This window comes from Suricata suricatta, chromosome 11, assembly GCF_006229205.1.
Source record: "Suricata suricatta isolate VVHF042 chromosome 11, meerkat_22Aug2017_6uvM2_HiC, whole genome shotgun sequence".
Taxonomy (NCBI): domain Eukaryota; kingdom Metazoa; phylum Chordata; class Mammalia; order Carnivora; family Herpestidae; genus Suricata; species Suricata suricatta.
The window spans coordinates 27,997,410-28,021,590 of record NC_043710.1 but is presented as its reverse complement, the minus strand read 5'-3'; the positions used below and the strand labels follow the sequence as shown (position 1 = coordinate 28,021,590).

Here is a 24,181-nt window from a genome sequence, read left to right as displayed (position 1 = left end):
AAGGTCCCCCTGTACACAAGCTGGGTGTCGAATGGGAATCCGGGTGACTGAGGATGGCCCCTAACCTGTGAGTTCTGGTGGACAGGAGCTCAAGTTCTGAAGTCTGACACTAGGGTCACATTCAGCCCTGACACTTAAAGCTCTGGGTGGGGTGCTATTTTCTTATTGAGAAATCAGGCTGATAATCTGACAGCTTCAAAGAATTTATAAACAGAGGAAACAAGACCATCCACATAAAAGGCTTAGCGTGAGCACTGCTCAAAAAAAATAAATATAAATATGAAATAAAATAAAATATAAAATACTGGTAGAGAGTCTTTACATCAATAATAAACCAAACAAGTCTTAACTCCTAAATTGAGTTGGAGGCAGAATTCTGGAATGGATACACCTTGGAGCTGGCCTCGTGAAGTTAAGTGTTTTAGTGTTATGGCCTAAAGATTTGGTGCTCCATGAGAATCTCCACTACTGACTTCTCATTCCTGAATCAAGTACAAACAGCCCGATGGTTGTGAGACATTCAAGTTAAACCAGGAGCCAAAGTATTTAGAAAGTTTCTGGTATCCTTTCATCCAAGAGAAATCAGTAGTGGGATTACACAACCTTCTATGGCGAAGCCCCACCCCTGTCCTTGCTGGAGAAAGTTCTGCCAAATACTGGGAACTAAGCCCCATGAGTGCACTGCGCGACCTCGGTTCTTCCCACCTTCTTAGGAGAATTCTGAGTCACCAGGGTTCTGGAATGAAGAGCAAGCTATCCCCGGACCAGTGAATCTTCCTGTTGCAGGGCAGTCCTCAGTTCCCTTTCAGGCTTCATAACTTGCTTTTTCCCCCTGATTAGTCTGCATCCCTGCTGTACCAGAGCTCACCATTCCCCAAATCTGCCTTGCACTTTGCTGACCCCCAACCCCCCATGTCCCTATCTCCACATTCCGACCCTTCAAAAAGTCTGCTGTACGTCCCTCACCAAACCCCCCTGCTTCCTCTGCAATGCCTTCTTGGAAATTTCATGTTCAGATTGAAAGCACTTTCTTCCCTCAGTGCAGAATTTATCATAGAACATCCGAGGTGAGAGGCTGCAGCCACGGCTAGCTTCCTCCGTGGGCTGGAAAATCCCGGGGGCAGGAGCCTCCCCTTAACTTTGTTTTTACATCTGGCCCAGCGCCTTATACTTCAACAACCCTCCTTAGTCCAATTTCTTTTCCCTGCCTTTCTGCTTCTGCTCCTTCTCAACTTCCTCTACCAGACCCTACCGACCCTTGGATGGTCAGCTTAAGCCCTTCCTTCTGGGATGACTTTAGCTCAAATCAGCAATTCTCCTCAAGTTCCTCCATCCTCTGCTCTAGTACGTTATCCTATGCCTTCTTCATCTCTTTCCATTTGTGTGTATTTTGGCTCCAAAACAGACTATAAACTTTTGAGAAGGGTGTTTGTGACTTGGACTTAAAAGGCATGAGTTTGGGTCCTGCGTCCACTTAATCCTACCCACCTGATAACTAACTGTTCAGCATGTGAGGATTAAATGAAATAATGCATGTAGGAAGTCTGGTACATAGAAGTACTTAATACAGAAGTACTTAATACTATTACATGTAGGTAAGACGCCTTCTTTCAAGTAAAAAAGGCTGCAGGACTGCTAAATACCAGTCTTGTCTCTGCAACGAAGAGCATCTTAGAGCCTCAGGTGGGTCTGGGGGTGTTGGCCATCTTTTCCACTGCTTTTGCTTCACACACACATCTCCCCCTTACTGCTTGCTAAGTGCCTCTTCCCCATTAAAAGTTTCGACAACCATATTGCCTTCAATGCATTCTCGTGCATTTCTTCAGTCACGATTTTACTCTATCATTTTCCTTATAACGTAAACAGATATTTTCAAGTGATCATATTTGGGGAAACATGTAAAAATATAATAGATCCCTAGTACTCACACCTTTAGCCTCAAAGCATGTGGTCTGAGTGCAAAATCACTCTCTTCTTCAGTTTCCTCAAAGCAAAATAAGCAGTAATAACAAAACAGTAAGGGTAGTTGTAACCATGAAGCTGTCCTTCCAGTAATGAGGGGGAAATGGCACCAGCTGCCCTGCAGGAAAGCCTGTGTTTCACACTGTTTCCCTGCAGCGGAGACCCAACCACACTCCCATCCAGTGCCCACAAGACCAACAGCAAACATTTGTGAAATGGCTCTTCACATCCAAGATGGCCAAGAACCAGACCAAGGCCAATTCTCTTTCCTAGAGGTAGGCAAATCCCTTGACCTATGAGAAAATCAGTTTTCCTTGACACGTCATCAAAAATCACCTTTTTTTAAGATTGAAAATAATAATTAAACCTACACATCCATTTTCCTATTCCTATCTGGTTGGTTCTTACTGACTCCAGCAGTTGAAAGTTTTTCTTTGGACCATCTCTCCCTAAGTCTTATGATGACCTTGCCCATCAATCTCTCAAAATTATCTGATTACCAAACTCTCAGAATAGGTCCTCTCTCTTTAGAAAACCTAATAGTTATTCTAATGGTTACACTATTGTTTATTATGACTATTAACATAGGGTACTATACTAGGTGCTTTGTATCTAATGCTTTTAATCCCATTTGATTTTAAAAGTTAATCTAGTGTTGAGGTGCCTGGGTGGCTCAGTTGGCTGAGTGTCTCATTTTGGCTCACGTCGTGGTGTTGCTGCTCTTGGGTTCAAGCCCCACATCAGGCTCTGTGCTGACAGCTCAGAGCCTGCAGCCTGCTTCGGATTCTCTGTCTCCCTCTCCTTCTGCCCCTCTCCCACTCATGCTCTGTCTTTCTTTCTCTCAAAAATAAACATTAAAAATTTTTAAGTTAATCTAGTCTTAACAATTATATAAGGTAGGCATTGTCGTCTCCATCTTCCACAAGGCAAAATGAGGTTCAAAGAGAGGTTAAGTATCTTGCTCCAGGTCCTGAATTCAAACACAAGTACGTCTCTTTAGTTCTGTGGAGTTCTCTTTCCATCACTCTGCTCAGCCCTCCCTGAAGACAATTTACTGACTTTTGCAATTAAAGGATGGACAGTCAGGATACAAAATGCCCCTGCAGCCTTTTTTGTTTTTAATCACCTTGGCCAGACCTTTCAAAGCATTGCCTACTGTCGATCCAAGAAATGTCCTGTGTCCAAAGAGGTGTGATAGCCAAGAGCAGGAGCTCCTGAACCACACTTACCCAAAGGTCACCAGAAAGAAGGCTGGACAGCGGACACACTTACCAGTGTGCTTCCGGCTGTGCATCTGTAAGTGAGACAGCTTAAAATATCTCTTATTGCACCCCGGGTAAGCACACATGAAGGGGCGTTTCTCACTTGTCTCCGATGCCGAACGGACAAGAGTCGGGGCAACTCCAGGCACACGTCGCACATCCTACAAGCAGAGTGTAAGAGAAATGAAGGCTTTAAGCCACAAGGGAACATTCATGTCAGTCCTGAGGGAAAGAGCTTTAGAATATACCCGAGGAAGAGACGGCAGATCTGAAGAACTGAAACCACTCCCACGCACACCCCAGATGCCCACAGCAGACACCACTAATGGGTGGCAGACGAGGACATTCTACCATGTAGTGCTTCAACGTCATCCCTATTGATCAACAAGAATTGGCACTTCATTGAAGTCTGTTTGGGGATGCTGAGCCAGAGGATCTGGAAAAGAAATGCTGGAGACTACAAGAGCTCCCAATCCACCCCTGTCCCTCAGCTTCTCCACTTGAGGCAGTGAGGTCTGGAAGTCCAAAGTCCCAGGTTCTATTCTACCTCCTCCCATTTGGACACATGGCCACATGACCTCAGGCCCCATCTGCAACAGGTAAGGCAGTCCTTATTAGAGGAAAATATAGGATACTAAATGAACCCCAAACTGACCAGACTTCCCATGTGGGAGTAAATGACAAGGAAGAAGCCCCTGAGATTTGAGGGTTCTCTCTGTGCAGGGGCAAAAACCACCAGGGACCAATGGTGTAGCCAATGTAAACGTTTAATACCACCACCAGAACACACTGTCTGCCTTCTGTGCACTTTACATGTCCTTCATTGTTTATTTCCTTGATCTTGTGGGAGTGTGTAGGTGTATGGTCGGTCCTCCACGACAGTGCTAAAGGGACCAGTGAGGCAAATTCTCCTTCCTTGGGGCACCTGGGTGGCTCAGTTGGTTAAGTGGCCAACTTCAGCTCAGGTCATGATCTCACAGTTCCTGGGTTCAAGCCCTGCATCACGCTCTGTTTCAACAGCTCAGAGCCTGGAGCCTACTTCAAATTCTGTGTCTCCCTCTCCCTCTGCCCCTCCCCCACTCACATTCTGTTTGTCTCTCTGTCTCAATAATAAATAAAAACATTAAAAAAATTATTTTTAATTCTCCTTCCTGCTCTCAGGATCAATGACTCCTAGACAGAAGCAGTGGGAGCACCCCAGGGGCCACTAAATCCTCCTCATTCTCTTACAGATGTGCAAAAGTCAAGACCAAAGAGCACGTGGAAGACCTGGAACTGCCTCTAAGCTTAACCCATTCCCTGCCCTGTGCATTTTCCACACTATGCTTACTTATGTTCTAGATTCTATTTCACACTGCTTTGCACTGTGACATCTTCTTTTCTGAAGGAAAAGTACTTAGTGACATAGAGCTTTGCTGTGTCACAGCAGGCCACAGTGTCTCAAGGTACATTTAAATGGTGAGCCATCTACGTCTGATTGGTAGACTCTGGGAGAAAATGAGTCAGTAGTGAAACAACACCTGTGAGAGCTGGAGTTTATCAGCAGCCATGACAGGGAGTGTGACAAACTGGGCTTGGTGGAAAGGAAGGCAAATGGGACTTCCTTCACTTGCTTTCATTCAATTTAGGTGCAGCTCATGCAGCAACGGGATATAAAGTTGAGTTGTCAAAGTCAGTCAAGGGTCCTGGTGGAGGACTCCAGTGGTATTTGTTGAAGGAGAGACTGGTATGACTCTTCCCATACTTCCATCAGATTTCTGTATTTCTGTAACCTGCAGCTTTATTCTCACCCTTGGAAGGTCTGGGCAGAGGGAGCATGCTGTTCTATCACCCTGATGCTTCTGGAAGCATCAATTAGGACATCCCAGAGCTCCCTGCCTCACACATCATGTGGGGGCCTGGTTCACACACAATCTATTTCTAGGCTACTGACTATGCTGGTCAAACTATGACCACAGTTACTCATGTTACACCCACAGCATCACAAGTGAAAGTCACACATGCAAACCCTTGGTCACTGCGTGTGGTTCTGACCTCCCAAAAGAGGTTCTGCTGAGGTGGCCTTCCAATGACTTCCCTGAATTCTCCAAAATGTTTACCTTTTTACTTCACTTCCCTCACTCTCCTTGGAGATCCCTCTTCCCCCAAACTGCTCACAGCCTCTGTCTCCCTAAGAAGCAATGCAACGTGGTGGTTCAAAACAGGGGGTCTGGAGTCAGACAAGACTTGTGTTATACGTAGCTATGTGATTGTGGACAAGCCACTCATCTCTGACCTTCAGTCTCCTCATCCATAAAGTGGAGATAATAATAACCCACCTCCTCCAGGTGCACTGAGGATTAAATGGAAAAAATAAAGCTCAAGTATAGACATGGGCAAACTTTAAATGCCTATCGCTAAGTGATGGAAGTCAGTCTGAACTATATAATTCCAATTAGATGACATTTGGGGGAAAGGCGAGACTATAGCAGCAATGAAAAGATCAGTGGCTGTCCAGGGGAGGGAAGAAAGGGGGGGATGGATGAATAGGTAGAACATAGACATTTTTATTTTTAGGCAGTGAAACTATTCTGTGCGATAATGTAACAGTAGAGCCATGGCATTATGCATTTCACAAATCCCATGGAACCAGACAGCACCAAAAGTCAACCCTAAACGTACACTGTGGACTTTCATTAACAATAACCAACCGAAACTGGCTCATCAGTTGTGACAAGTGTACTACACCAATGCAAGATATTAACAATAGGGGGAGGGGGATGATGGGCATGGAAGAGGGCACTTGTGGGGAAGAGCACTGGGTGTTATATGGAAACCAACTTGACAATAAACTATAAAAAAAATTAACGTAAAAAAATAATAGGGGAGACTGTTGGGGAGGAAGAGGGAAGACATGGGAACTCTCTGTATTTTCTGCACAATTTTTCCTTAAACCTAAAACTGCTCCAAAAATTCTATCAAGACAAAAAGCCCATTACAAAATTCAGCACAATGCCTGGCACATGGAAAGTGCGCAGCACCAACAGAGTGGGCACCATCACTGTCCTTACGGTTATCACAACACTCGGCAAAACAGAGCCTACCTCTGGGCACTTTACAGTGCAGACCACCTCAAGGGTCTGACTTGGGAAGTCAGGAGTCCAGGTCATTAGTTAGAAGAGAGTAAGCCCACCTGGTGGAGGTGACCTAAGCAGTGAAGGGAGAAGGGATGGGATCCTGCCAGAAGCTTCTTGGTCTGAGTCAGGGAGATGACCGCATTCACAATGACCCATGGACAGGAGGCTGCCCTCTATGCCCAGCAGGAGAGGAGAGGGTCTTGTTGTCAGAGAAGCCTATAATTAAGAACAGACTTACCAGGGCCAAACGGCCATCAGCAAGGAAGTGAAGGCTGTTGAGAAGAAGAGAGACACTGACCACCCTTCCAGCCAGCCCCCTTCCCCCCAACCCGAGTTCTCACCTGAATGCCCCTAAAGACACCATGGGTGTGTATTCTGTACTGGGCGCCACAGAGGATGGGCGTGGTGTGGTTATCACTCTCATACCCGGTGCCGTGGCTGCAAACACAGAGAGGGAAGAACAAGGCTCAGGAGGGTCCGCAGGTGCCCTTTGGAAATGCGCGTCTGCAGCAGAAGGAAGGTTTTTAAAACGTTCACAGGACAACAGCCATTGGTTTCTGCGTCCTTCCACCCGGGCTACTCTGGAAGCAGGGCTTTGTGAAGGGCACGGGCCGTTCAACCCTTGTGTCACCACCACACGGCCTCCCTCCTGCTCAGGGAGGCCCTCTGGGTCTATGCCTCTCAGACAAGCTGGGAAAAGTCACAACAGCTTTCATCCCCAGCAAGTTGTTTACCATCTAGCCAGCAGAACGGACAGCTGCGAATATCTCCGGAATGAGCAGATACCTCAAGTTTCACATTAAGTGTAATGGATTTTTGTCGGCAACTTGTGACTCAGTTTTTACCAGAGAGCTCCAAGAAAGTGATGACACAGAAGAAATGTCACATTCTCAGAAGTGGGGATTATACATCAGTGACCCTGTTCCACTTAACGGACAAAGCAGTTTTCCAGATCAACTTAACTCTTTGCAGCCAACCCGTGCCAGAAGTGGACGGCGGGTAATCTCCCCCAGCAGCACGCTGCCTCTCCCCTATTCAGTGCTCAAGCTAATCCTGGACTGCTGGCAAGGCCACGGGATGTGGATCGCTGAAAGGACAGCTTAGAGAAGTGAATGCTCTGCAAGTATTCTCTCCTGTAGGTCAGAGCTGGTATCTGCTCTGCAGTTAGTTTACTTCCAAACGAGGAGAGTAAGGATTCTTATCTACATGGGTAGCGCTTTATAATCACAGCTAGAATCACCACAGGGAGCTTTTATGAAATACCTCTGTAAAATGGTGCAGCTGCTTTGGACAAGGTTTGGCAGTTCCACAAAAGATTAGGCATAAAGTTATAATCTGACCTGGAAATTCCACTTAGGTATATTCCCAGGAGAAATTAAAACACGTATCTACACATAAACGTGTACACATTGTGTATTCGCAGCAGTATTCATAATAGCCACACAATGGAATCAACCCGAAGGTCCATCAGCTGATGAACGGATGAACAAATCATAGTACATTCCTAAACTGTAATGTTATTTGGCAATAAAAAGATACAAAATACATGATAATATGGGCAAACCCTGAAAACACACTAAGTGAAAGGAGCCGGTCACAAAGAACACACCTGTTGTGTGCATCCATTTAAACAAAATGTCCAGAATAGGTAAATCTATAGAGACAGAAAGTGGTTTGGGGAGTGGCTGTGACGACTTGGGAAGCTGGGAGAAAATGGGAGAGTGATTGCCGAAAATGTCCTAGAACTGAGGAGGCGGTCGTACAACTCTGTGACTATACTAAAAACCATTACCGTCTTGACTCCGAACGAGTGGACTAAATGGTATGTGGAATTTATAAAACTGTTTTACAAAATTAGCTTGGGGAATGATGGGGTCCATGCACAGTTTTTTTTAAGCCTTCAGGTGTAATTAACTCCCTGTCAGGGCTGAGAGTCCCCACCCTCTGCCTCTGTTACCCCCCCCACCCCCCCGAGATGCCCGGGGTCCGGTGTGGGAGGCAGGCAGCTTGGCTCATTAGCCCACTCCATCTGTGGGTGTGGGGAAAACCTGGGCTGGGTCAAGTCCCACCTTCCCAGGGAAGAGAACTCCTGAAGGGAAAGGGTGTCTGCCAGGGTGACAGACATGGTCCACACATCCCACAGCCACAGGAGCTGTGGAATTTCATGTTTCACTCTGACTCCAAGCTTTTTAGAAAGAATTGCCTGTCGCCCTTGCATACATAGTGACAGCAGTTTCAGGAACTGGTGGCAGTTCTGCTCCCATTAACTTAATCAACTTTGTCTCCGCATCTTTCAGGTGATTTTTGACACATCTGGGGAGATATGTCCCAAAAAGCTAAACCAGAGTTACACATGCAAAACTTGGAAATGCCAACCACAGACAGCATCTGCCTTTCTGAACCTTACAATGCACTTGCCAAAAAAGAGGTCACGTCTGCCTTCCTCACAGTTACACTATAAAGGCAGTGGGGATGTTAGAGCTGACAACAGTGGCAATGTGGTAGCAGAAAGAGGACAGGACAAGAATTATGCCACCAGAACATCGTGCCTCGAAGGCGATGAAGACATGCTCCCTCTGCTTGGTTTAGTCAACTTCATGGAGCCAAAATGTGACTTACACATTTTCTAGGGCTAGGTGCTCTCTAGGGACACAATAGAAATCTGAAATATTTTAAAGTTCTGCTACCAAAGGGGAAGAATTAGGAATCTCTTGTGTTAGCAGTTAATCTCTGGATGTTACTTGGGTTCCTGGAGGGCATGAGAGAGAGACTTTCCTCCAAATACTTGTTCCAGGAAATGAAGTGCTACCCCACTCAAAGGTAATGATGATCCTCAGAACCAGATGTAAGCCAATGCATCAAACAGGCAACTGGAGAGGTGCCTGGGTGGCTCAGTCGGTAAAGCACCTGACTCTTACTTTCGGATCAGGTCATGATCGCACGTTGGTGAATTCCAGCCCCGCCTGCATTGGCTCCATGCTGACAGCACGGACAGAGCCTGCTTGGGATTCTCTCTCTCTGCCCCTCCTCAACTTGTGCCCTCACCCTCTCTCTCCCTCTCTCAAAAATAAATAAACTTAAGAAAAAAGAAAAAGAAGCAACCAGAAACAAGACACTACCTGCCAAATAAATCTTAGGTTTTTCTATCAAGTCCATGAATAAAAACTACAGCTGGGCCCTTGCCTACTGGCTTTGTAGGCAAAAGCCAGAAGACAAACACATCAACACAATTCCACACTGTGGAAACCCTGCAAAGCTCTTCCCAGTGTGAGCCGCCCAGAACCCTGAGTAGAACGCACAGGTATTTACTATGGTGACAACTCCCTCTAGATAAGTAAAGGAAAGCAGGTCAGTGGCCTTGGGACTGTACACTAACAGAGGCCGAAAAGTCATTTACTCCAACCCTCATATCAAAACTTCTGTAGCTTATCTTCAACAGTTGGACAATATGACGGGTGACAAGTTTTTAAGGCAGCCCGTTCCACATGGGGCGTATTAATTGCGAGGAAAGGCCTTTCTAAGCAAAGATGAGAGTCAGTGTGTTACAGCCATCCCTCTGTGTCTCCTCGGCTCTGTGATAAACTTGGCCTTGAAAACGGACCAACTTGCTCCTCTCTGTATCCTTTCAGCTTGGGGACTGAAGTTAACTAATGCACAGAGTCCGTAAGTGTTCCAGGAGATGGATGGAATCTAACTCCTCTTCCACATGACAGTCCTTCAAGGATTTGAAGACAGCTTTCCAGGGTACAAAACTGGGGTGCTCCCGATGATTATAACATGCTCCCAGTGATTATAACATAAACTGGTATCTAATCCCTTTACTGTCTGTATCATCCGCCTCTTGATTCCTTTCCTTTTGTTACATCTCTCTCAATGTGTGCGCTTAAAATGAATCCCAGTGCCTTCAAAAGGGTGAGGAAGGAGGACCATCCATAAACACAAAAAGTTTAAGAATTAGGAAAATAACATAAATGCATAAGACCAGAAAGTACATGCCTCACCCAAAGAGATTCCATTGTAAATTTTTCAAAATCAGTATGCCAGTCAAACACTACACAACGCCTTAGGCCCACAGGCTATTAGGATTCAATTAACACATCTAAGGGAACACGGCTTCTAGCACTCGGGTCGTGGTGGTCTTCCTCCCTCAAACAGAATCGGCATCCTCTACAACAGCAGAACTGCAAATAAGGCACAGATCTCCAACCTTGAGCTTGAAGACATGATTTTTTTAATGCAGTTCAAAACTACACAGTTATCCTTCAAATTCCATTTTATTTCTTTTAGCAAGTCATCAACAGTTGAAATCTTTTTGACTCAATTTGGGTTCCAAAACACTGGCTTTCCATCCCATTTCATATTATCTCTACCTGTGAAAATCACTTTTTCTTTGTTTCCACTTTAAAAAAAAAGAGAGGATCTTCCTTGCTGTTATGGGGAACTATTATAAACTACAATACAGAGAACAGTAGTTGTTCTCTGATATTCAGGAAGTTCTGTCCATGCAGCAACCTGAGGGAAGCCATCACAGAGAATCTAGTTATTTGGATAGGCAAGCGTCATCAGTGGGAATTAATCTGAGACAGAATTGGAACAGACACCATCGATAAGACCCAGCCAGTAGCTTAGATGGTCAGGTAAAGCCAAGCTTTTCCCTGAGAGAATGAGCCTTAAACAGCTGCAGTGACTAAGCCATAGATGAACTAAGTAGGAGTGAAGATAGGATTCTTAGAGGTCTGGAGCCATAAAGCCTTCCAAGAAGAGCAAGGAGCCACCCACCTAGTGAAGAGATTTCTGGGGCCAAAGATGCACCTTCCAAATAAAGCATTCACAAAGCCCTGGACAGTTGTGGGCTTAAAGTTTATCATGACTCAGAGACAATGGTGTTATCATTCATGAAGCAGCTCTAGAGTGGAGCGTGAATCCCACCAGATAAGCAATGGAGACACCCAAATCTCTCTTAGGGTAGAAATGTTAGACCTACCCTCCAACCCAGAGAGTGAGGAAGAAAGTAAGGACTCTGCTCTACCAGCCAAGGTCTGGCAATCATATGAACCCAGTGTTGTCAGATCTTTCCATTCTCCAGAAAAGTCAGAAACCAAGATCTTTATGTGAGATCATTTCAGTCTTAATTCTGGCAAATAATTGAGATTTTACAGAATTGCTGTCAGGTCAGATAAAAGATCTCTGGCCTCAGGGCCACCTGAGGTTTGCAACCTCATTTTTAAAAGTTGTGCAGGAAGCTTAAGCTGCAAACTAGAAAATTCCATCTTGATTTTGTTGTCTCCTTCCATATGGCAACCAAGTAGCGGTGGGGATGCACCTGGTTCTTGGAAAACAGAGTATTAGCACCTTCTGAACCCTTGAAAGTATGAGAAGACACTACCCCATGCAGCAAACTTGGCCAGTGCCATGGCAATAAATTCCAGACACACTCATTATCTACAGGTATCGATGGTTTACCTCTAAGCTTCATTTGGCCCAACTGCAAGTAGCTTTAAGCATTGAAGTTATGACAGAAAACTGTAAATTCTAGTGTATCAGTTTCCTACAGCTGCTGTAACAAATCATCACAAATCTGGGGTCTTAAAACACAAATTTATTCCCTTACAATTCTGCAGATCAGAAGTCTGAAACCATCCTCCGTGTCTTAAAGTCAAGGTGTGGGGAGGGCTATTTTCTTCTAGAGGCTAAGGGGGGAAAATCTCTTTCCTTGTCTTTCCTAGTTTCTAGAAACTACCTGCATCCCTTGGCCTCTTCCTCACATCACTCTGACCTCTTGCTTCCTTTTTCACATCTCCAACCACTCCTCTGTAGTCAAATCTCCCTTCTGTCTTCTTCTTATAAGGGCACTTATTCCATTTGGAGCCAACTCAGATAATTCAGGATAATCTCCCCTACCTCAAGATCCTTAACTTTATCACACCTGCACAGTCTCCTGTGCTACAAAAGGCATCATTCACAGGTTCCAGAAATTAGGACTTAGGTATCTTGGGGGGTGGGGGGGTCATTATTCAACCTACCATACCAAGGGAACCAGATTTACTCAGTTCCTTACAGATACATTTGAAAGAGCTCAATTAATCTGGATCCTTTATCTCCAGATGAATCTAGAAGGCTGGTCCCAAAGAAAAACAGCACCTCCCCATCAGACCAACAAGGCATCAAATGAGACTAAGTAGATAGCACACACACTGCTTGGCACATGGTATGCCCTCAGTAAGTGTTTGCTATTACTTACTCATAAGATCTGCATTTTGCAGCCAAGAATATTGAGATTTAGGAAGATATTGAGTTATCTGCCCAAAGTCAGACAGATGGCAAGTGGCAGGAATGGAGCCTGAATGCAGGACAGCGAACTCTTCTTCCTTCAAAACTAATTAGACAATTCTGGTGGTATAACCCCATCCTGCATTCACGTCTATCATCATGGCACTGGACTAATTCCCAGCTCATTTCTCCAGCAGTGTGAATGAAATCAGGCATGCTGAGGAATTAAAGATGCTGTGGGAGTGGGCAGGATAAGAGAAGGGAGCAGTGAGGAGGAACAAGCTCAAGATACTCACTCCTCAGGACACTCCAGCTTCTGCTCTGTGGCATGATATTCATTTTGATATAAAGAAAACACAAAGCTAACTATGACAGAAATGGCCTGCTTATATGTGACAGAGCGATCAAAACTGAGCACAATTTCTACTAAGAAAACTACTTCCACATAACTGGGTAAGTACACCAAGCAGAAACAGTTATTCGTAGAGCATATACCACGTGACTTTATTCTTGGTGGAGGTGTGGACTGTGCATAATCCCAACCAGCCTTAAAATGCATAAAAATGCATCCTGAGAAAGTCTGCTTTTCCTAGACAGCTTTAAAGTACATAAACACGTGTCTTTAGAGTTCGCAAAAAAAGAAATGCCCCTCATAGAACACAAATTATGAGCCCTCTTCATGCTAAAAACTGTACATTTAAGTTTGTCCCAGAAAAAAAAAAAACCTTACTGTTAGAAGAGTAGCTTCTTTAGAAATGATTAATTTTGATATTCCACAGGCACAAGAAGATTAATAAAAAGGAATTGAGGTTTTACAGATGAAGAAAACCAGAGCTGCCCTGAAATCCCTTATCAACAGAAGAGGTTTAAAAAAAAAAGAGGGGGGAAGAAAAAAAAGAAAAGCGACTTTCGAAGGTAATTAACATTTGATATAAATATTCAAAAAGGGGAAAGCTCCATCTGGGACTTCTCTCTTCCACCTCTCGTCCTTGGCCAGGTGGGCAGCCCCCTATCTTCACCTCTGTCTTCTCACCTCTGCAGAGGTGATCAGGTTGAAGGAAAGCACCCTGGAAAACCTCAGACTCTTGCACATCCAGAAAATGGAATTTACCCATCAACCTCTCGTCTCTGTCCACCCTTGATACTCAGGCTTGTATATGAGATGCTCAAATGCTTGATTCTTTTGGTGCTGAAAATAAACTTTGCTGCAAGCCTTGAGAGCCGTCACCCCCGTCTCGTGTGCCACTTTTAAGGGAAAAGAGCATTGGAACCAGGTTCAAAAAGTACCTCTTTAAAGGTTAAACACAAGAGATGAAGCTGAACACATCAGTCTTCAATTACTCTTGCTAAGAGGAAAGAAAGAAAGAAAGAGAAAGAAAGAAGGAAGGAAGGAAGGAAGGAAGGAAGGAAGGAAGGAAGGAAGGAAGGAAGGAAGGAAGGAAGGAAGGAAGGAAGAAAGAAAGAAAGAAAGAAAGAAAGAAAGAAAGAAAGAAAGAAAGAAAGAAAGAAAGAAAGAAAGAAAGAAAGAAAAAAAGAAAGAAAGAAAGAAAGAAAGAAAGAAAGAAAGAAAGAAAAAAGAAAGAAAGAGAAAGAAAGAAAGAAAGAAAGAAAGAAAGAAAGAAAGAAAGAAAGAAAGTGAAAACCCCAAGTATAATCAAGCCTCTAGATCTAACTATCTTTTTATGGGAAATCCAGGTGATGGAGGTCCAAAGTTAAAAAACTGTACAAGGAAGCAATCTGCTGAATCCAGATTGAGAGATATTCTGCCAGCCAAGTGACTTGCTATCTCCAACATCTCAATACCATTAGGGGGAAAAAAAGAAGAGGTGGACAGTTACAGCATAAAAGAGACTTCAGGGAGGACAATCAAAATCAAACCAAGCCCAAAGAAATAAATAAGCCTCTGCACAAATGCTCAGCATCCACAAGGATGCACCATGCACAGAGATAGTGGGACTTGAACTAGAGGACTCAGAGCCAAAAGAACAGAAACTTTTAGGAAGCCTTAGTGGTTACACTATAATGCTTACATTTAAAAGCTTCACTGAGTGAAAACCCAATTTCCCTGTAGCCAGAGTAATTTCAGAGCTCACTTTCCCCTTCACTTACAAGATGTGACTTGGGAAAATGAATACATATGAATTTTCTTTCTGCACATAGTCAGAAGTGGTGGCCATGTAGCACAACCACCTCGAGCTCAACGTGCACGTGATTTTATTCTCTGCCTGAATGTGATGTGCTGAGGGCAATGTTTAAACAAAATTCTGCACAAACATCATCAGCAATGCCATCTAGCCATTCTCTTTTCTTCATATAATTTCATCTTTTATAGTGGGAATATAACAAATCAATGGGTATATAAAAGGCCAAAGCAAAGGATTATTCTGTTCCTGTGAATATAATGGGAAAGAGCAATTATATGAATCCAGCACAGAAAGCAGAACCTAAAAATAAGACAACCAAGTTAAAGTTGATGGAGTTAAAAAAAAATGTCCACAATCTTATGAATCATGGGTATAACATTTCCTCTGATGTATGGTCTGCAGAAAACAATCAGCTATTATTTTTATTCAAAAAACTTGTCTTCCTCCACCATTCAGGTGTTTCATTTCAGTTCAGATCTCAAGAAAAAGATGCATCTTGGCTTTTAACAAAAACACAATATAGTTTGTGTCTCTTTTTTTATTTTTATTTTTTTTTTTGAGAGGGAGAGAGAGGGAGAGCATGAACAGGGGAGGGATGGGATGCAGTGCTGACAGCAGAGAGCCTGTTGCAGGGTTTGAACTCACAAACCTGGTCACGACCTGAGCTTAAGTTGGACGCTTAACCGACTGAGCCACCCAGGTACCCCTATGTGGTGTCACCTTTGCTGAAAAATATACTACAGTAACTCTATTGTACCTTATAATGAACACTTTTCCCAGGAGCATTAGAAAGAAGGCTTCTCCCCTGGGCCATCCTTCATTTTATTTTCTATCCAGGTCTCATATATCCCTGCCATACCCAGTTCCACATGTTATCTGGGAGGGAAGAGGACTCACCCCACTTTTATAAACTTTGTTTTAATTCTCTACTGAGAGTCTCTTGTTCTGCCCATTCCACATCCATCCCACCTTCCTCTGGAAACAGGGCTTTTTTCCTTTCTAGGAAGCCATCCTTCTCATCGAATCCCACCCTCAGGCTCCAGGGGTGAGGACATGCTCAGGACCTGGCCAATCAGACCACTGCATTCTCTATCCACATGACCCAACCCACGCCATTCAGAAACGTCCCTGGGTGTTTTGCTGGAGAAGAACCAACAGAGAGGTATTCTCCTTTTGAGGTTGTAATTTCCAAAAACCAGAGCTATTTTGCCACGATGGAGAGAGCCTGTCTGAGAAGCCAGCCGGCACAGAAAACAGCAGAGACAAGTGACAATGAAACCATGTCCTAAGGACACCATCTGAGACCCTGAATCCAGACATGGAGTTTTATTTTATTAAAAAAAATTTTTTTAATGTTTATTTCTTTTTGAGAGAGAGACAGACAAGCATGAGCAGGGGAGGGGCAGAGAGAGAGGGAGACACAGAATCAGAAGCCGGTTCCAGGCTCTGAGCTGTCAGCACAGAGCCGACGCAGGGCTCGAACCCAGGAACCGTGAGGTCATGACCTGAGCCAAAGTCGGACGCTCAATTGACTGAGCCACCCAGGCACCCCCAGACGTGGAGTTTTAGAATACAATACAGTAAGGGGTGCCTGGGTGGCTCAGTCAGTAAAGTGTCCAACTTAGCAGGTCATGATCTCATGGTTCATGGGTTTGAGCCCCATGTCTGCACAGAGCCTGCTTGGGATTCTCTCCTCCTGTCTTTCTGCCCCTCCCTGGCTCTCTCTCTCTCTCTCTTTCAAAATAAATAAATAAACTTAAAAAAAATACAATGTAGGAAGCTGCCAAACTTAAATTTCTCCTTTGATCGATGCCAGTTACAACTGGGATTCTGCCACCTGCTATAGAAAAAGTCTTGATTCATGAACAATCTAGCAGTTACCTAAAAGTAATTGGATTTATTGTTTCAGCAAATTTCTCAAAACATGTTATCTATAAATGAGTAATGGTCCCTTCAAAGCATTACCTTTTGGGAGATGCCTACTTGTTCCAACCATGTTGTCATTACTAAAACCTAGTTTGTATTCCTCTTTTGAAAGTTTCTTTATAGTCCTGGCTCCTGTGTCTTCACTTCCCAGGCAACCTCGTCATCAGCCACTACTTAACAGGGGACACAGGCTGAGCGGTTAACAACTTAACAATGAGGCTTGTATAAATCATCCCTTATGAGCCATCACGCTTTCCTCACCACTTGAAATGGTACACAAACCTCCTCCAACTGTCCTTTTCCCTCTTATTTAACACTCAGAGCAGAGCTAAGAGATGTTTTAAATATTTCAATCCAGTTTCTCACAACTGTTTGGAGAAAACACAGTCCAAAAACCCACAATATGACTGGGCCCTACCGCTTGGAAGAGTATTTTTAGGTGGGACTTTCATTCCTACTTCAACACACACAAACACAGGAACTACATTTTCATAGGCCACCTCATGTAGACCATGTAAGAAACATCTGTTCTCTCCCTACATGTGTCTGGCATAGAGGTGATAGTTCATCAGAATTCCAACTTCATCCAACTCACTGGGTTTACTATTATCAGTGCTTTGGCTCTATGGTCAGAAACTGCTGCTAGGGTGTCCCAGATCCACAGAGAGACAAACCTAACAGGAAAAGATGGAACAGGATTGTTTCAGCCCGGATTCCTAAAGGTTCCTATCCAGCTAGTTTACAAGCTCCTGAATCTGAAAATTTTACTCAGCTATGCTCAATTACTTAAAAAAATTATCCTCCCTAAAACCCTAAGATTAAGCAAGGGCTCTTAAGACTAAATGTCCCCCGGGGTGCCTGTGTGGCTCAGTTGGTTAAGCATCCAGCTCATGATCTCACGGTTCATGAGTTCCAGCTCACATCAGGGCTCTGCACTGACAGTGTGAAGCCTGCTTGGGATTCTCTCCCCCTCTCTCTGCCTTTCCCCAATGCATGCATCCTGTGCACGCTTTCCCTCTCTTTCTCTCTCTCTCAAAAGTAAATAAATAAACATTAAGAAAAGATTAGGGGCACCTGGGTGGCTTAGCTGGTTAAGCATTGGACTTCAGCTCAGGTCACGATCTCACGGTTCGTGGTTTCGAGCCCCCCGTTGGGCTCTGTGCTTACAGCTCAGAGCCTGGAGCCTGCTTCAGATTCTGTGTCTCCCTCTCGCTCTCTGCCCCTCCCCCACTGGTCTCTGTCTGTCTCTCAAAAATAAATAAGACACTGAAAAAAAAAAAAAAAAAAAAAGATTAGATGTCCTGGGCTTCTCCAGTTGAAATGGAGGTATGTGGTGTGAAGTGTGTGCATAATCATCTTTTTCACAGGCCCTTCTCTCCAAACTAACATTAGTAACACAACAAAAGATTTCAAAGTGAAGAAACAAAGGAAAATCTTTGTAATATATTCATGGAATCATACTCATTCTCAAAGAAATTTTGAAGCCAAAGGAACTATTGCTAAAAATCTTGAAAAAAAAAAAAAAGAAATTCAAAGTAGAGACATCTGACACAGAACAAGACTTGAAAAAATGTTGAGGAACGTCATCCACATTCTTGAAGAAAGGATTAGTTCTTTTTCAAAAGTCAATCGTCTCCAAAATTACTTTTGTTAAGTAGGCTCCACACTCAGCCTACTTGAACTCATGACCCTAAGATCAAAACCCAGGCTGAGATCAAGAGTTAGATGCTCAACTGAATGAGCCACCCAGGTGCTCCCAAAATTAATTTTTAAACAATTCATTCAAAATTCTAATTTAGACTTAAAAATAAATTTGTTATTTTAGAATTGTTTAGATATACAGAAAAAATTCTAAGATAATACAGATAGTTGTCATATATCTCATACCCAGGTTCCTCTCTGATTCACATCTTGCATTAATATGTGCATTTGTCACAATTAATAAACCAACATTGATAAAGACTTTGAAATTAACAAAGTAAATCTAAAATCCATCATGAATAATAAACAAGAGGTAATAGCCAGAATTAGTTTGAAAAAAGATCTACAATGCTAGTAAACTTTTCTATCATATATTTAAACACATTATAACATTATAGCAAAGAAAACAGTCTGATGCTTGTCAAGAAGAACCAGACTGATCAAAAGAGGAGAGGAGAGTCTAGAAATGGACCCAAAGAATTTGATAGGATCCAAGAATTGATAAAGGTAATATTTGAAGTTAATGAGTAAAGACTGAATTATTCAAAAGAGTTTGGGGATACTGACTAGTCCCTTAGAAACAAATCAAGATGGAATCAAATTGCCAAATAAATGCAAGATGAACTAAACGTTTAAATGTAAAATGGTGGCACCGGGGTGGCTTAGTTGGTTGAGCATCCGACTTCAGCTCAGGTCATGATCTCATGGTTCTTGAGGTCAAGCCCCACATCAGGCTCTGTACTGACAGCTCAGAGCCTGGAGCCTGCTTCCGAGTCTGTGTCTCCCTCTCTCTCCGCCCCTCCCCTGCTTGCAATCTGTCTCTTTCTCTCTCTCAAAAATAAATAAAGATTAAAAATTTAATCTAAAAAGGTAAATTTAAAAATAAACTAAAAAACACCAAAAAATAAAAAAGCTAAATTTTAAAAATCTTGAGGTGGGAAAAATCTTTTAAGGACTTTTTTTAAGTTTATTTATTTATTTTGAGAGAAAGAGAGCATGCAAGCATGTGAATTGGCAGGGGCAGAGAGAGGGAGAGAGAATCCCAAGCAAGCTCTAAGCTGTGAGCACAGAGCCCGAGTCTCGGCTTGATCCCATGAACTGTGATATCATGACCTAGGCTGAAATCAAGAGTAAGACACTTAACTGACTGAGCCACCCAGGCACCCTGATGGGAAAAATCTTTTTGGCATGATATAAAAGCCAAAAACTTGAAACAGCAGAAGCAAAACTGATAATTTTTACCATAAAAACAAAAATTTCTGGCAGGAAAAGGTAAAACCATTAAAAGAGTTAGAATACAAACCAGAGAAAATACTTGCAGTGCATATGTCAAACAAAGGGTTAATATTCCTCTCAGCAAGGAACTCTTGCAAATCAACATTACTAGATGAACTATCCCAGCTCTTAGCTACGAAGCCACCACTTTCCCACGGAGCCTCTTCTCTCTCGAGGACACTCACTGTTCCAGCAATTCTATCCTCTCCCACCAACAACTTTTTCCCTCTTCTTGGTCATTCTCATTGGTAAACAAGCATGCCAGTACTTCTTGCTAAATATAAATAAGTAAAATAAAACAAAATTATAAGCAACCACCCTGTCCTGACTTTCTATCCTCATTTAGCTATAAGCCCATTTCTTTCCTCCTTTTTGCAGCAAAACTCCACAGAAGTGTCTTGTACAGGTGCCTCCTGTTTATCTTCTTCTGGGATCTCCTACACCCATCTGTATCAGGCTTCCCCTCTCTCGCTCTAATCTTTCCATAGACAACTACAGTTACGAGTTCAGTAAATGTTTCCAAAAGTTTCTCTCTGCAGATACAAACACACCCTAATATGTTGAAAAATTAGTTATCATTGAGTGGTGAGAGAACAGATACCTTTTCTCCTCTATAATGTTTTGGTACTGGCCTGAATTTTTAAATACAGAAGCAAGCCTGTGTTACTTTCATGGTAAAGGGGGGGAAAGTTGTTTTCATTTTGATCAAGCACCATCTTGGCCTTAAGAACATTATACCTGTGGCTTTGCTTTTAAAATAAAGAGTTAGAAATAAAGCTAGCATGGGGCGCCTGGGTGGCTCATTCAGTTAAGCATCTGACTTCAGCTCAGGTCATGATCTCACAGTTCATGGGTTCAAGCCCTGCGTCAGGATCTATGGTGACAGCTCGGAGCCTGGAGCCTGCTTCGGATTCTGTGTCTCCCTCACTCTCTGCCCCTCCTTGGTCATGGTCTGTCTTTCTTTAAAAAATAAACAAACATTAAAAAATTTAATAAACATTTTAAAAATTAAAAAATATATAAAGCTAGAATAAATGAAATTGTTCACTTTTAATAAGAAAAAGCCCTTACTAATATACACAATAGCCCCTCAATTCAGAGAAGCATTTATATGGATGACTTTTTACTAGCATGGCTTCCATGTCAATGTTCTCCTAGTTAGAGGTTATGATTTTTTTCTTGAGTAAATAATATACTTCTCCCTCTCCAACACCCATCTCCCCACACACACATAAACACCACACACACACACACACACACACACACACACACACCTTTATCAACAGATCAACAGGCTGGAATCCGACTTCATCTTCTTGTGCTGAGTCCATCGTCCTCTTCATATTCATCTTGGACCCCTTCACCACCACCTTCCTTTTCTATCTTTCCTGCTTGACGTCTTTCCTCCCCTGATCTAAACAAAACTGTCATTTTCCCTCACCTTTACAAGATGAAAATAACTCCCTGCTTAAAAATAAAATAGTTAGAAACATAATGTGGAGATGATGCCTATAAAGGCTAAAATATATTTTGATGTTTATTTTATTTTTGAGAGACAGAGTGCATGTGGGGGAGCGGCAGAGAGAGAGGGGGACAGAGGATCCAAAGCTGGTTCTGTGCTGACAGCAGAGAACCCGATGTGGGGCTTGAACTCACGAATGGTGAGGTCATGACCTGAGGTGAAGTCGGATGCTTAACCAACTGAACCACCGAGGCACCCCAGCCCAGAATTTTTTTTTAAATGAAGTTGAGCAAAAATGTTCTCTTGATGACTGAAACACAGAATTTTGCAATGGCCTAAAGAAGCTGAAGCCCAGTCATTTGTTATAAAAAAAGAAAAGGATACAAACGTATATGTAGGCATAGAAAAAGGTTAAAAGTGAATGCAACATAATATTAACAGTAGTTTCATTGGAAATACTGGGGGTGAGGTAATTTCCTTCCTTGTATAGTTGTATTTTCTAAGTGTTCTATAATCTGTGTACATTACTTCAATAACTTAAAAAATTAAATACATTAACTGAATATATGCCCAAAGAGAAAAGAGTGGGGAAGGCAAACAGCAAAGAAGGCAATGCAGAAGAAAGACGTGGCATAGAAGCGAGGTGAGGGCAAAGAAGCAAGTCTGCTCTAGATGAGGGCAAAGAAGCAAGTCTGCTCTAGATGCAAGGAACAAGAGACACAACTCAAGATCAGTTTCCATCCGCATCCTGCTAACCCAGGAGTCCCATGTTTGTCCTGGCAGTATGGCTAACATCCCAGTGGAGTTCAAGTCAAGGCAAAGAACCACTTTCTCTGGCATAAAGGTAACCATTTAAAAGGAGAAATTAACCAAGTTTCGCTGGGGGTGGAGCTGGAGGACTTCACTCAGGAATGCTGATATTCACAGACCTGCTTCTCTCCACCTTCATTCTGCATCCTACTCCAGGAGCCACTTAAAAGCAGGCCATCTATTTTCAAGAAGTAAATCTCTTGGACAAGTACCTTATGTTTATGAGCTGGAATGGGAAGGTACTGGGCTGTGTATTGGAACTCCCAGCCAGAGAAGACAGTTATCTCTTTTGGCACAGGTTCTCAGGGATGAGACCATGTCTAGTGGGGATTTTCTCCAGATTCGACAGCCGTGGCCCTACCAAAACGCAGTTTTGTTTTCACCATACACCCATCACTCATCATGAATCTTTCGTTGTTCCTTTCAACCATCCACAGGTCAGATACTGTGTGTTCCCAACAGTCTGTGAACTTCTTGGACCAGCAAAGGGACATTCATTTTTCTCAGCACTCCTTCAACATTTCTATTGTGTTCGATTTCCCACTCCCCCTGCCCAACTCCCCAGAGATAACTTCTTCCTTGTTTTAATAACTTGGACCACAGTCAAGGTTGATGTGTTACTCCATTTTGCAGGATACTTTCTTCAGGAGAGACAAAAGAGAGACTAATGGAGGAACTGGGGCTTGTGAGCAGCGTTAGGAAATCAGCAGCCATTAAGAACACACAGGAAAGGTTTTTAAAGAAATAAAAAGCGGGCAATGCAAAAGTCCCATAAACAGAATTATTCATAAAGGTGGACTAATGCTTTCCCTGGCAATTTTATCTCCCAGGGACCCACTTTAAAAAATCTAATTTCATCTGTGAATGAAGAAAAGGGTCAGAGGTTAAGAAACTGGGTTCATAAAGTACCTTCTTTGACTTAAATTGAAATACAATACTCTCCCATTTGAAGTCATAAAAGTAGTTCTGATCTCAATAGGCACACAGATATCAGAAAATGAATACAAAGAGGAGGAGAGAGGAGTAAATCAGGGTCAAGAGTATCCCCTCTCCCCATTATATCATGTTTTCATCTCGTCTTGCCCACGCTCTCCCTAAAATCCCATGCCCACCCACTGTAATAACACTGCTCTCTGACAGCTAATGAAAGACGTCTCCAAGGACCTGCTTAGGACATAGGGGAAAACCCTGTTCTTTTTTTTTTTTTAAGTAAAATTTTCAAGGAAAAATGACATGAACAAATATTTTAAGTGAGGGTTATTCTGAAATCCATAACCTTTTTGACAAGAAAAATGATAATGCCTCATTTTTATGAGTGATATGAAAATTACTTTTTTCTCCCAAACAGGAGTCAGACCTCCAATGTTTTTTGTTATGTATCTATTGTGTCACCATGATTTTTCTTACCATTGACTTAAACAGTGGCAAGACACTAACTGTGGATTTAAATTAAAAAATATTTATCTTCCTTCATGGAATATCTTTATTCAAATGTATTTTCCATATTAACAGTGTTTTCATACCAGGACAAAAGTCATTGAATCTGGCATCAGAAAGAAGAATGACACCCACCCAGATTGTGTCTCCCCTGGACAAAAGCCCAATTTTCTACTGGAATAACAGACTCAACTGAATGCAGTTCTTGGCAGTTCCTTGGTTTGGAGGGAAGAACTAAGGAATAGCCATTTTTAAGAACCATAAGAGAGGCAAACTGTAGGTCATGACACATCAGTGGGTTGTAAAATCAATCTATACATCACAAGAAGCATTTTAAAAAATGATTGGAATACAGTAGAAAACATCAGCATACACAGTTTTGTTTTATGAAAATGTGTGAGTATGTGTGTGTGTGCATGTGTGTATACTGGATCTTGTAAAAGGTGTTTTAAGTGTCACTATCTAAAAAGTTTAAGACACTCTGATCAAGGACTCAGATCCTAGACTCAAAGAGAAATGAGTCCCAACATGGCTCTGCCACTTACTTGATATGTGAACTTGGATTAGGTGACTTAGTCTCTCCACTCTCCTCATCTGAAAGATGGACATACCATTGCATCCTAGGATTGCCATGAGATCAAAAGAGGAAACATACATAAAGCCCCTTACACAGGGCTTAATAATGTTAACCTCCACATATAGCATAAATCACAAGTGGAAACAGACATTGATTGGTTGACTTACAATATGTTCTAAAGGGATAAATCCAGTGTGAAAGAAGATGTTAGTATGTTAGACAATGGCGACTTTTTGCTG

General features: G+C 42.7%; 1 protein-coding gene across 2 annotated transcripts in view; it reads right to left on the bottom strand.

Moving 5' to 3' along the window:
- The window catches only part of WT1 (WT1 transcription factor), a 48,468-nt gene that overhangs the window by 4,752 nt on the left and 19,535 nt on the right, over positions 1-24,181 (bottom strand). For both annotated transcript variants that reach the window (XM_029957170.1, XM_029957171.1), the window contains 2 exons: positions 6,682-6,778; positions 3,235-3,385 (listed from right to left, as the gene is read on the bottom strand). In XM_029957170.1, coding sequence (XP_029813030.1) covers positions 3,235-3,385; positions 6,682-6,778 — 248 coding nt within the window. The remainder of the gene's footprint in view (positions 1-3,234; positions 3,386-6,681; positions 6,779-24,181) is intronic.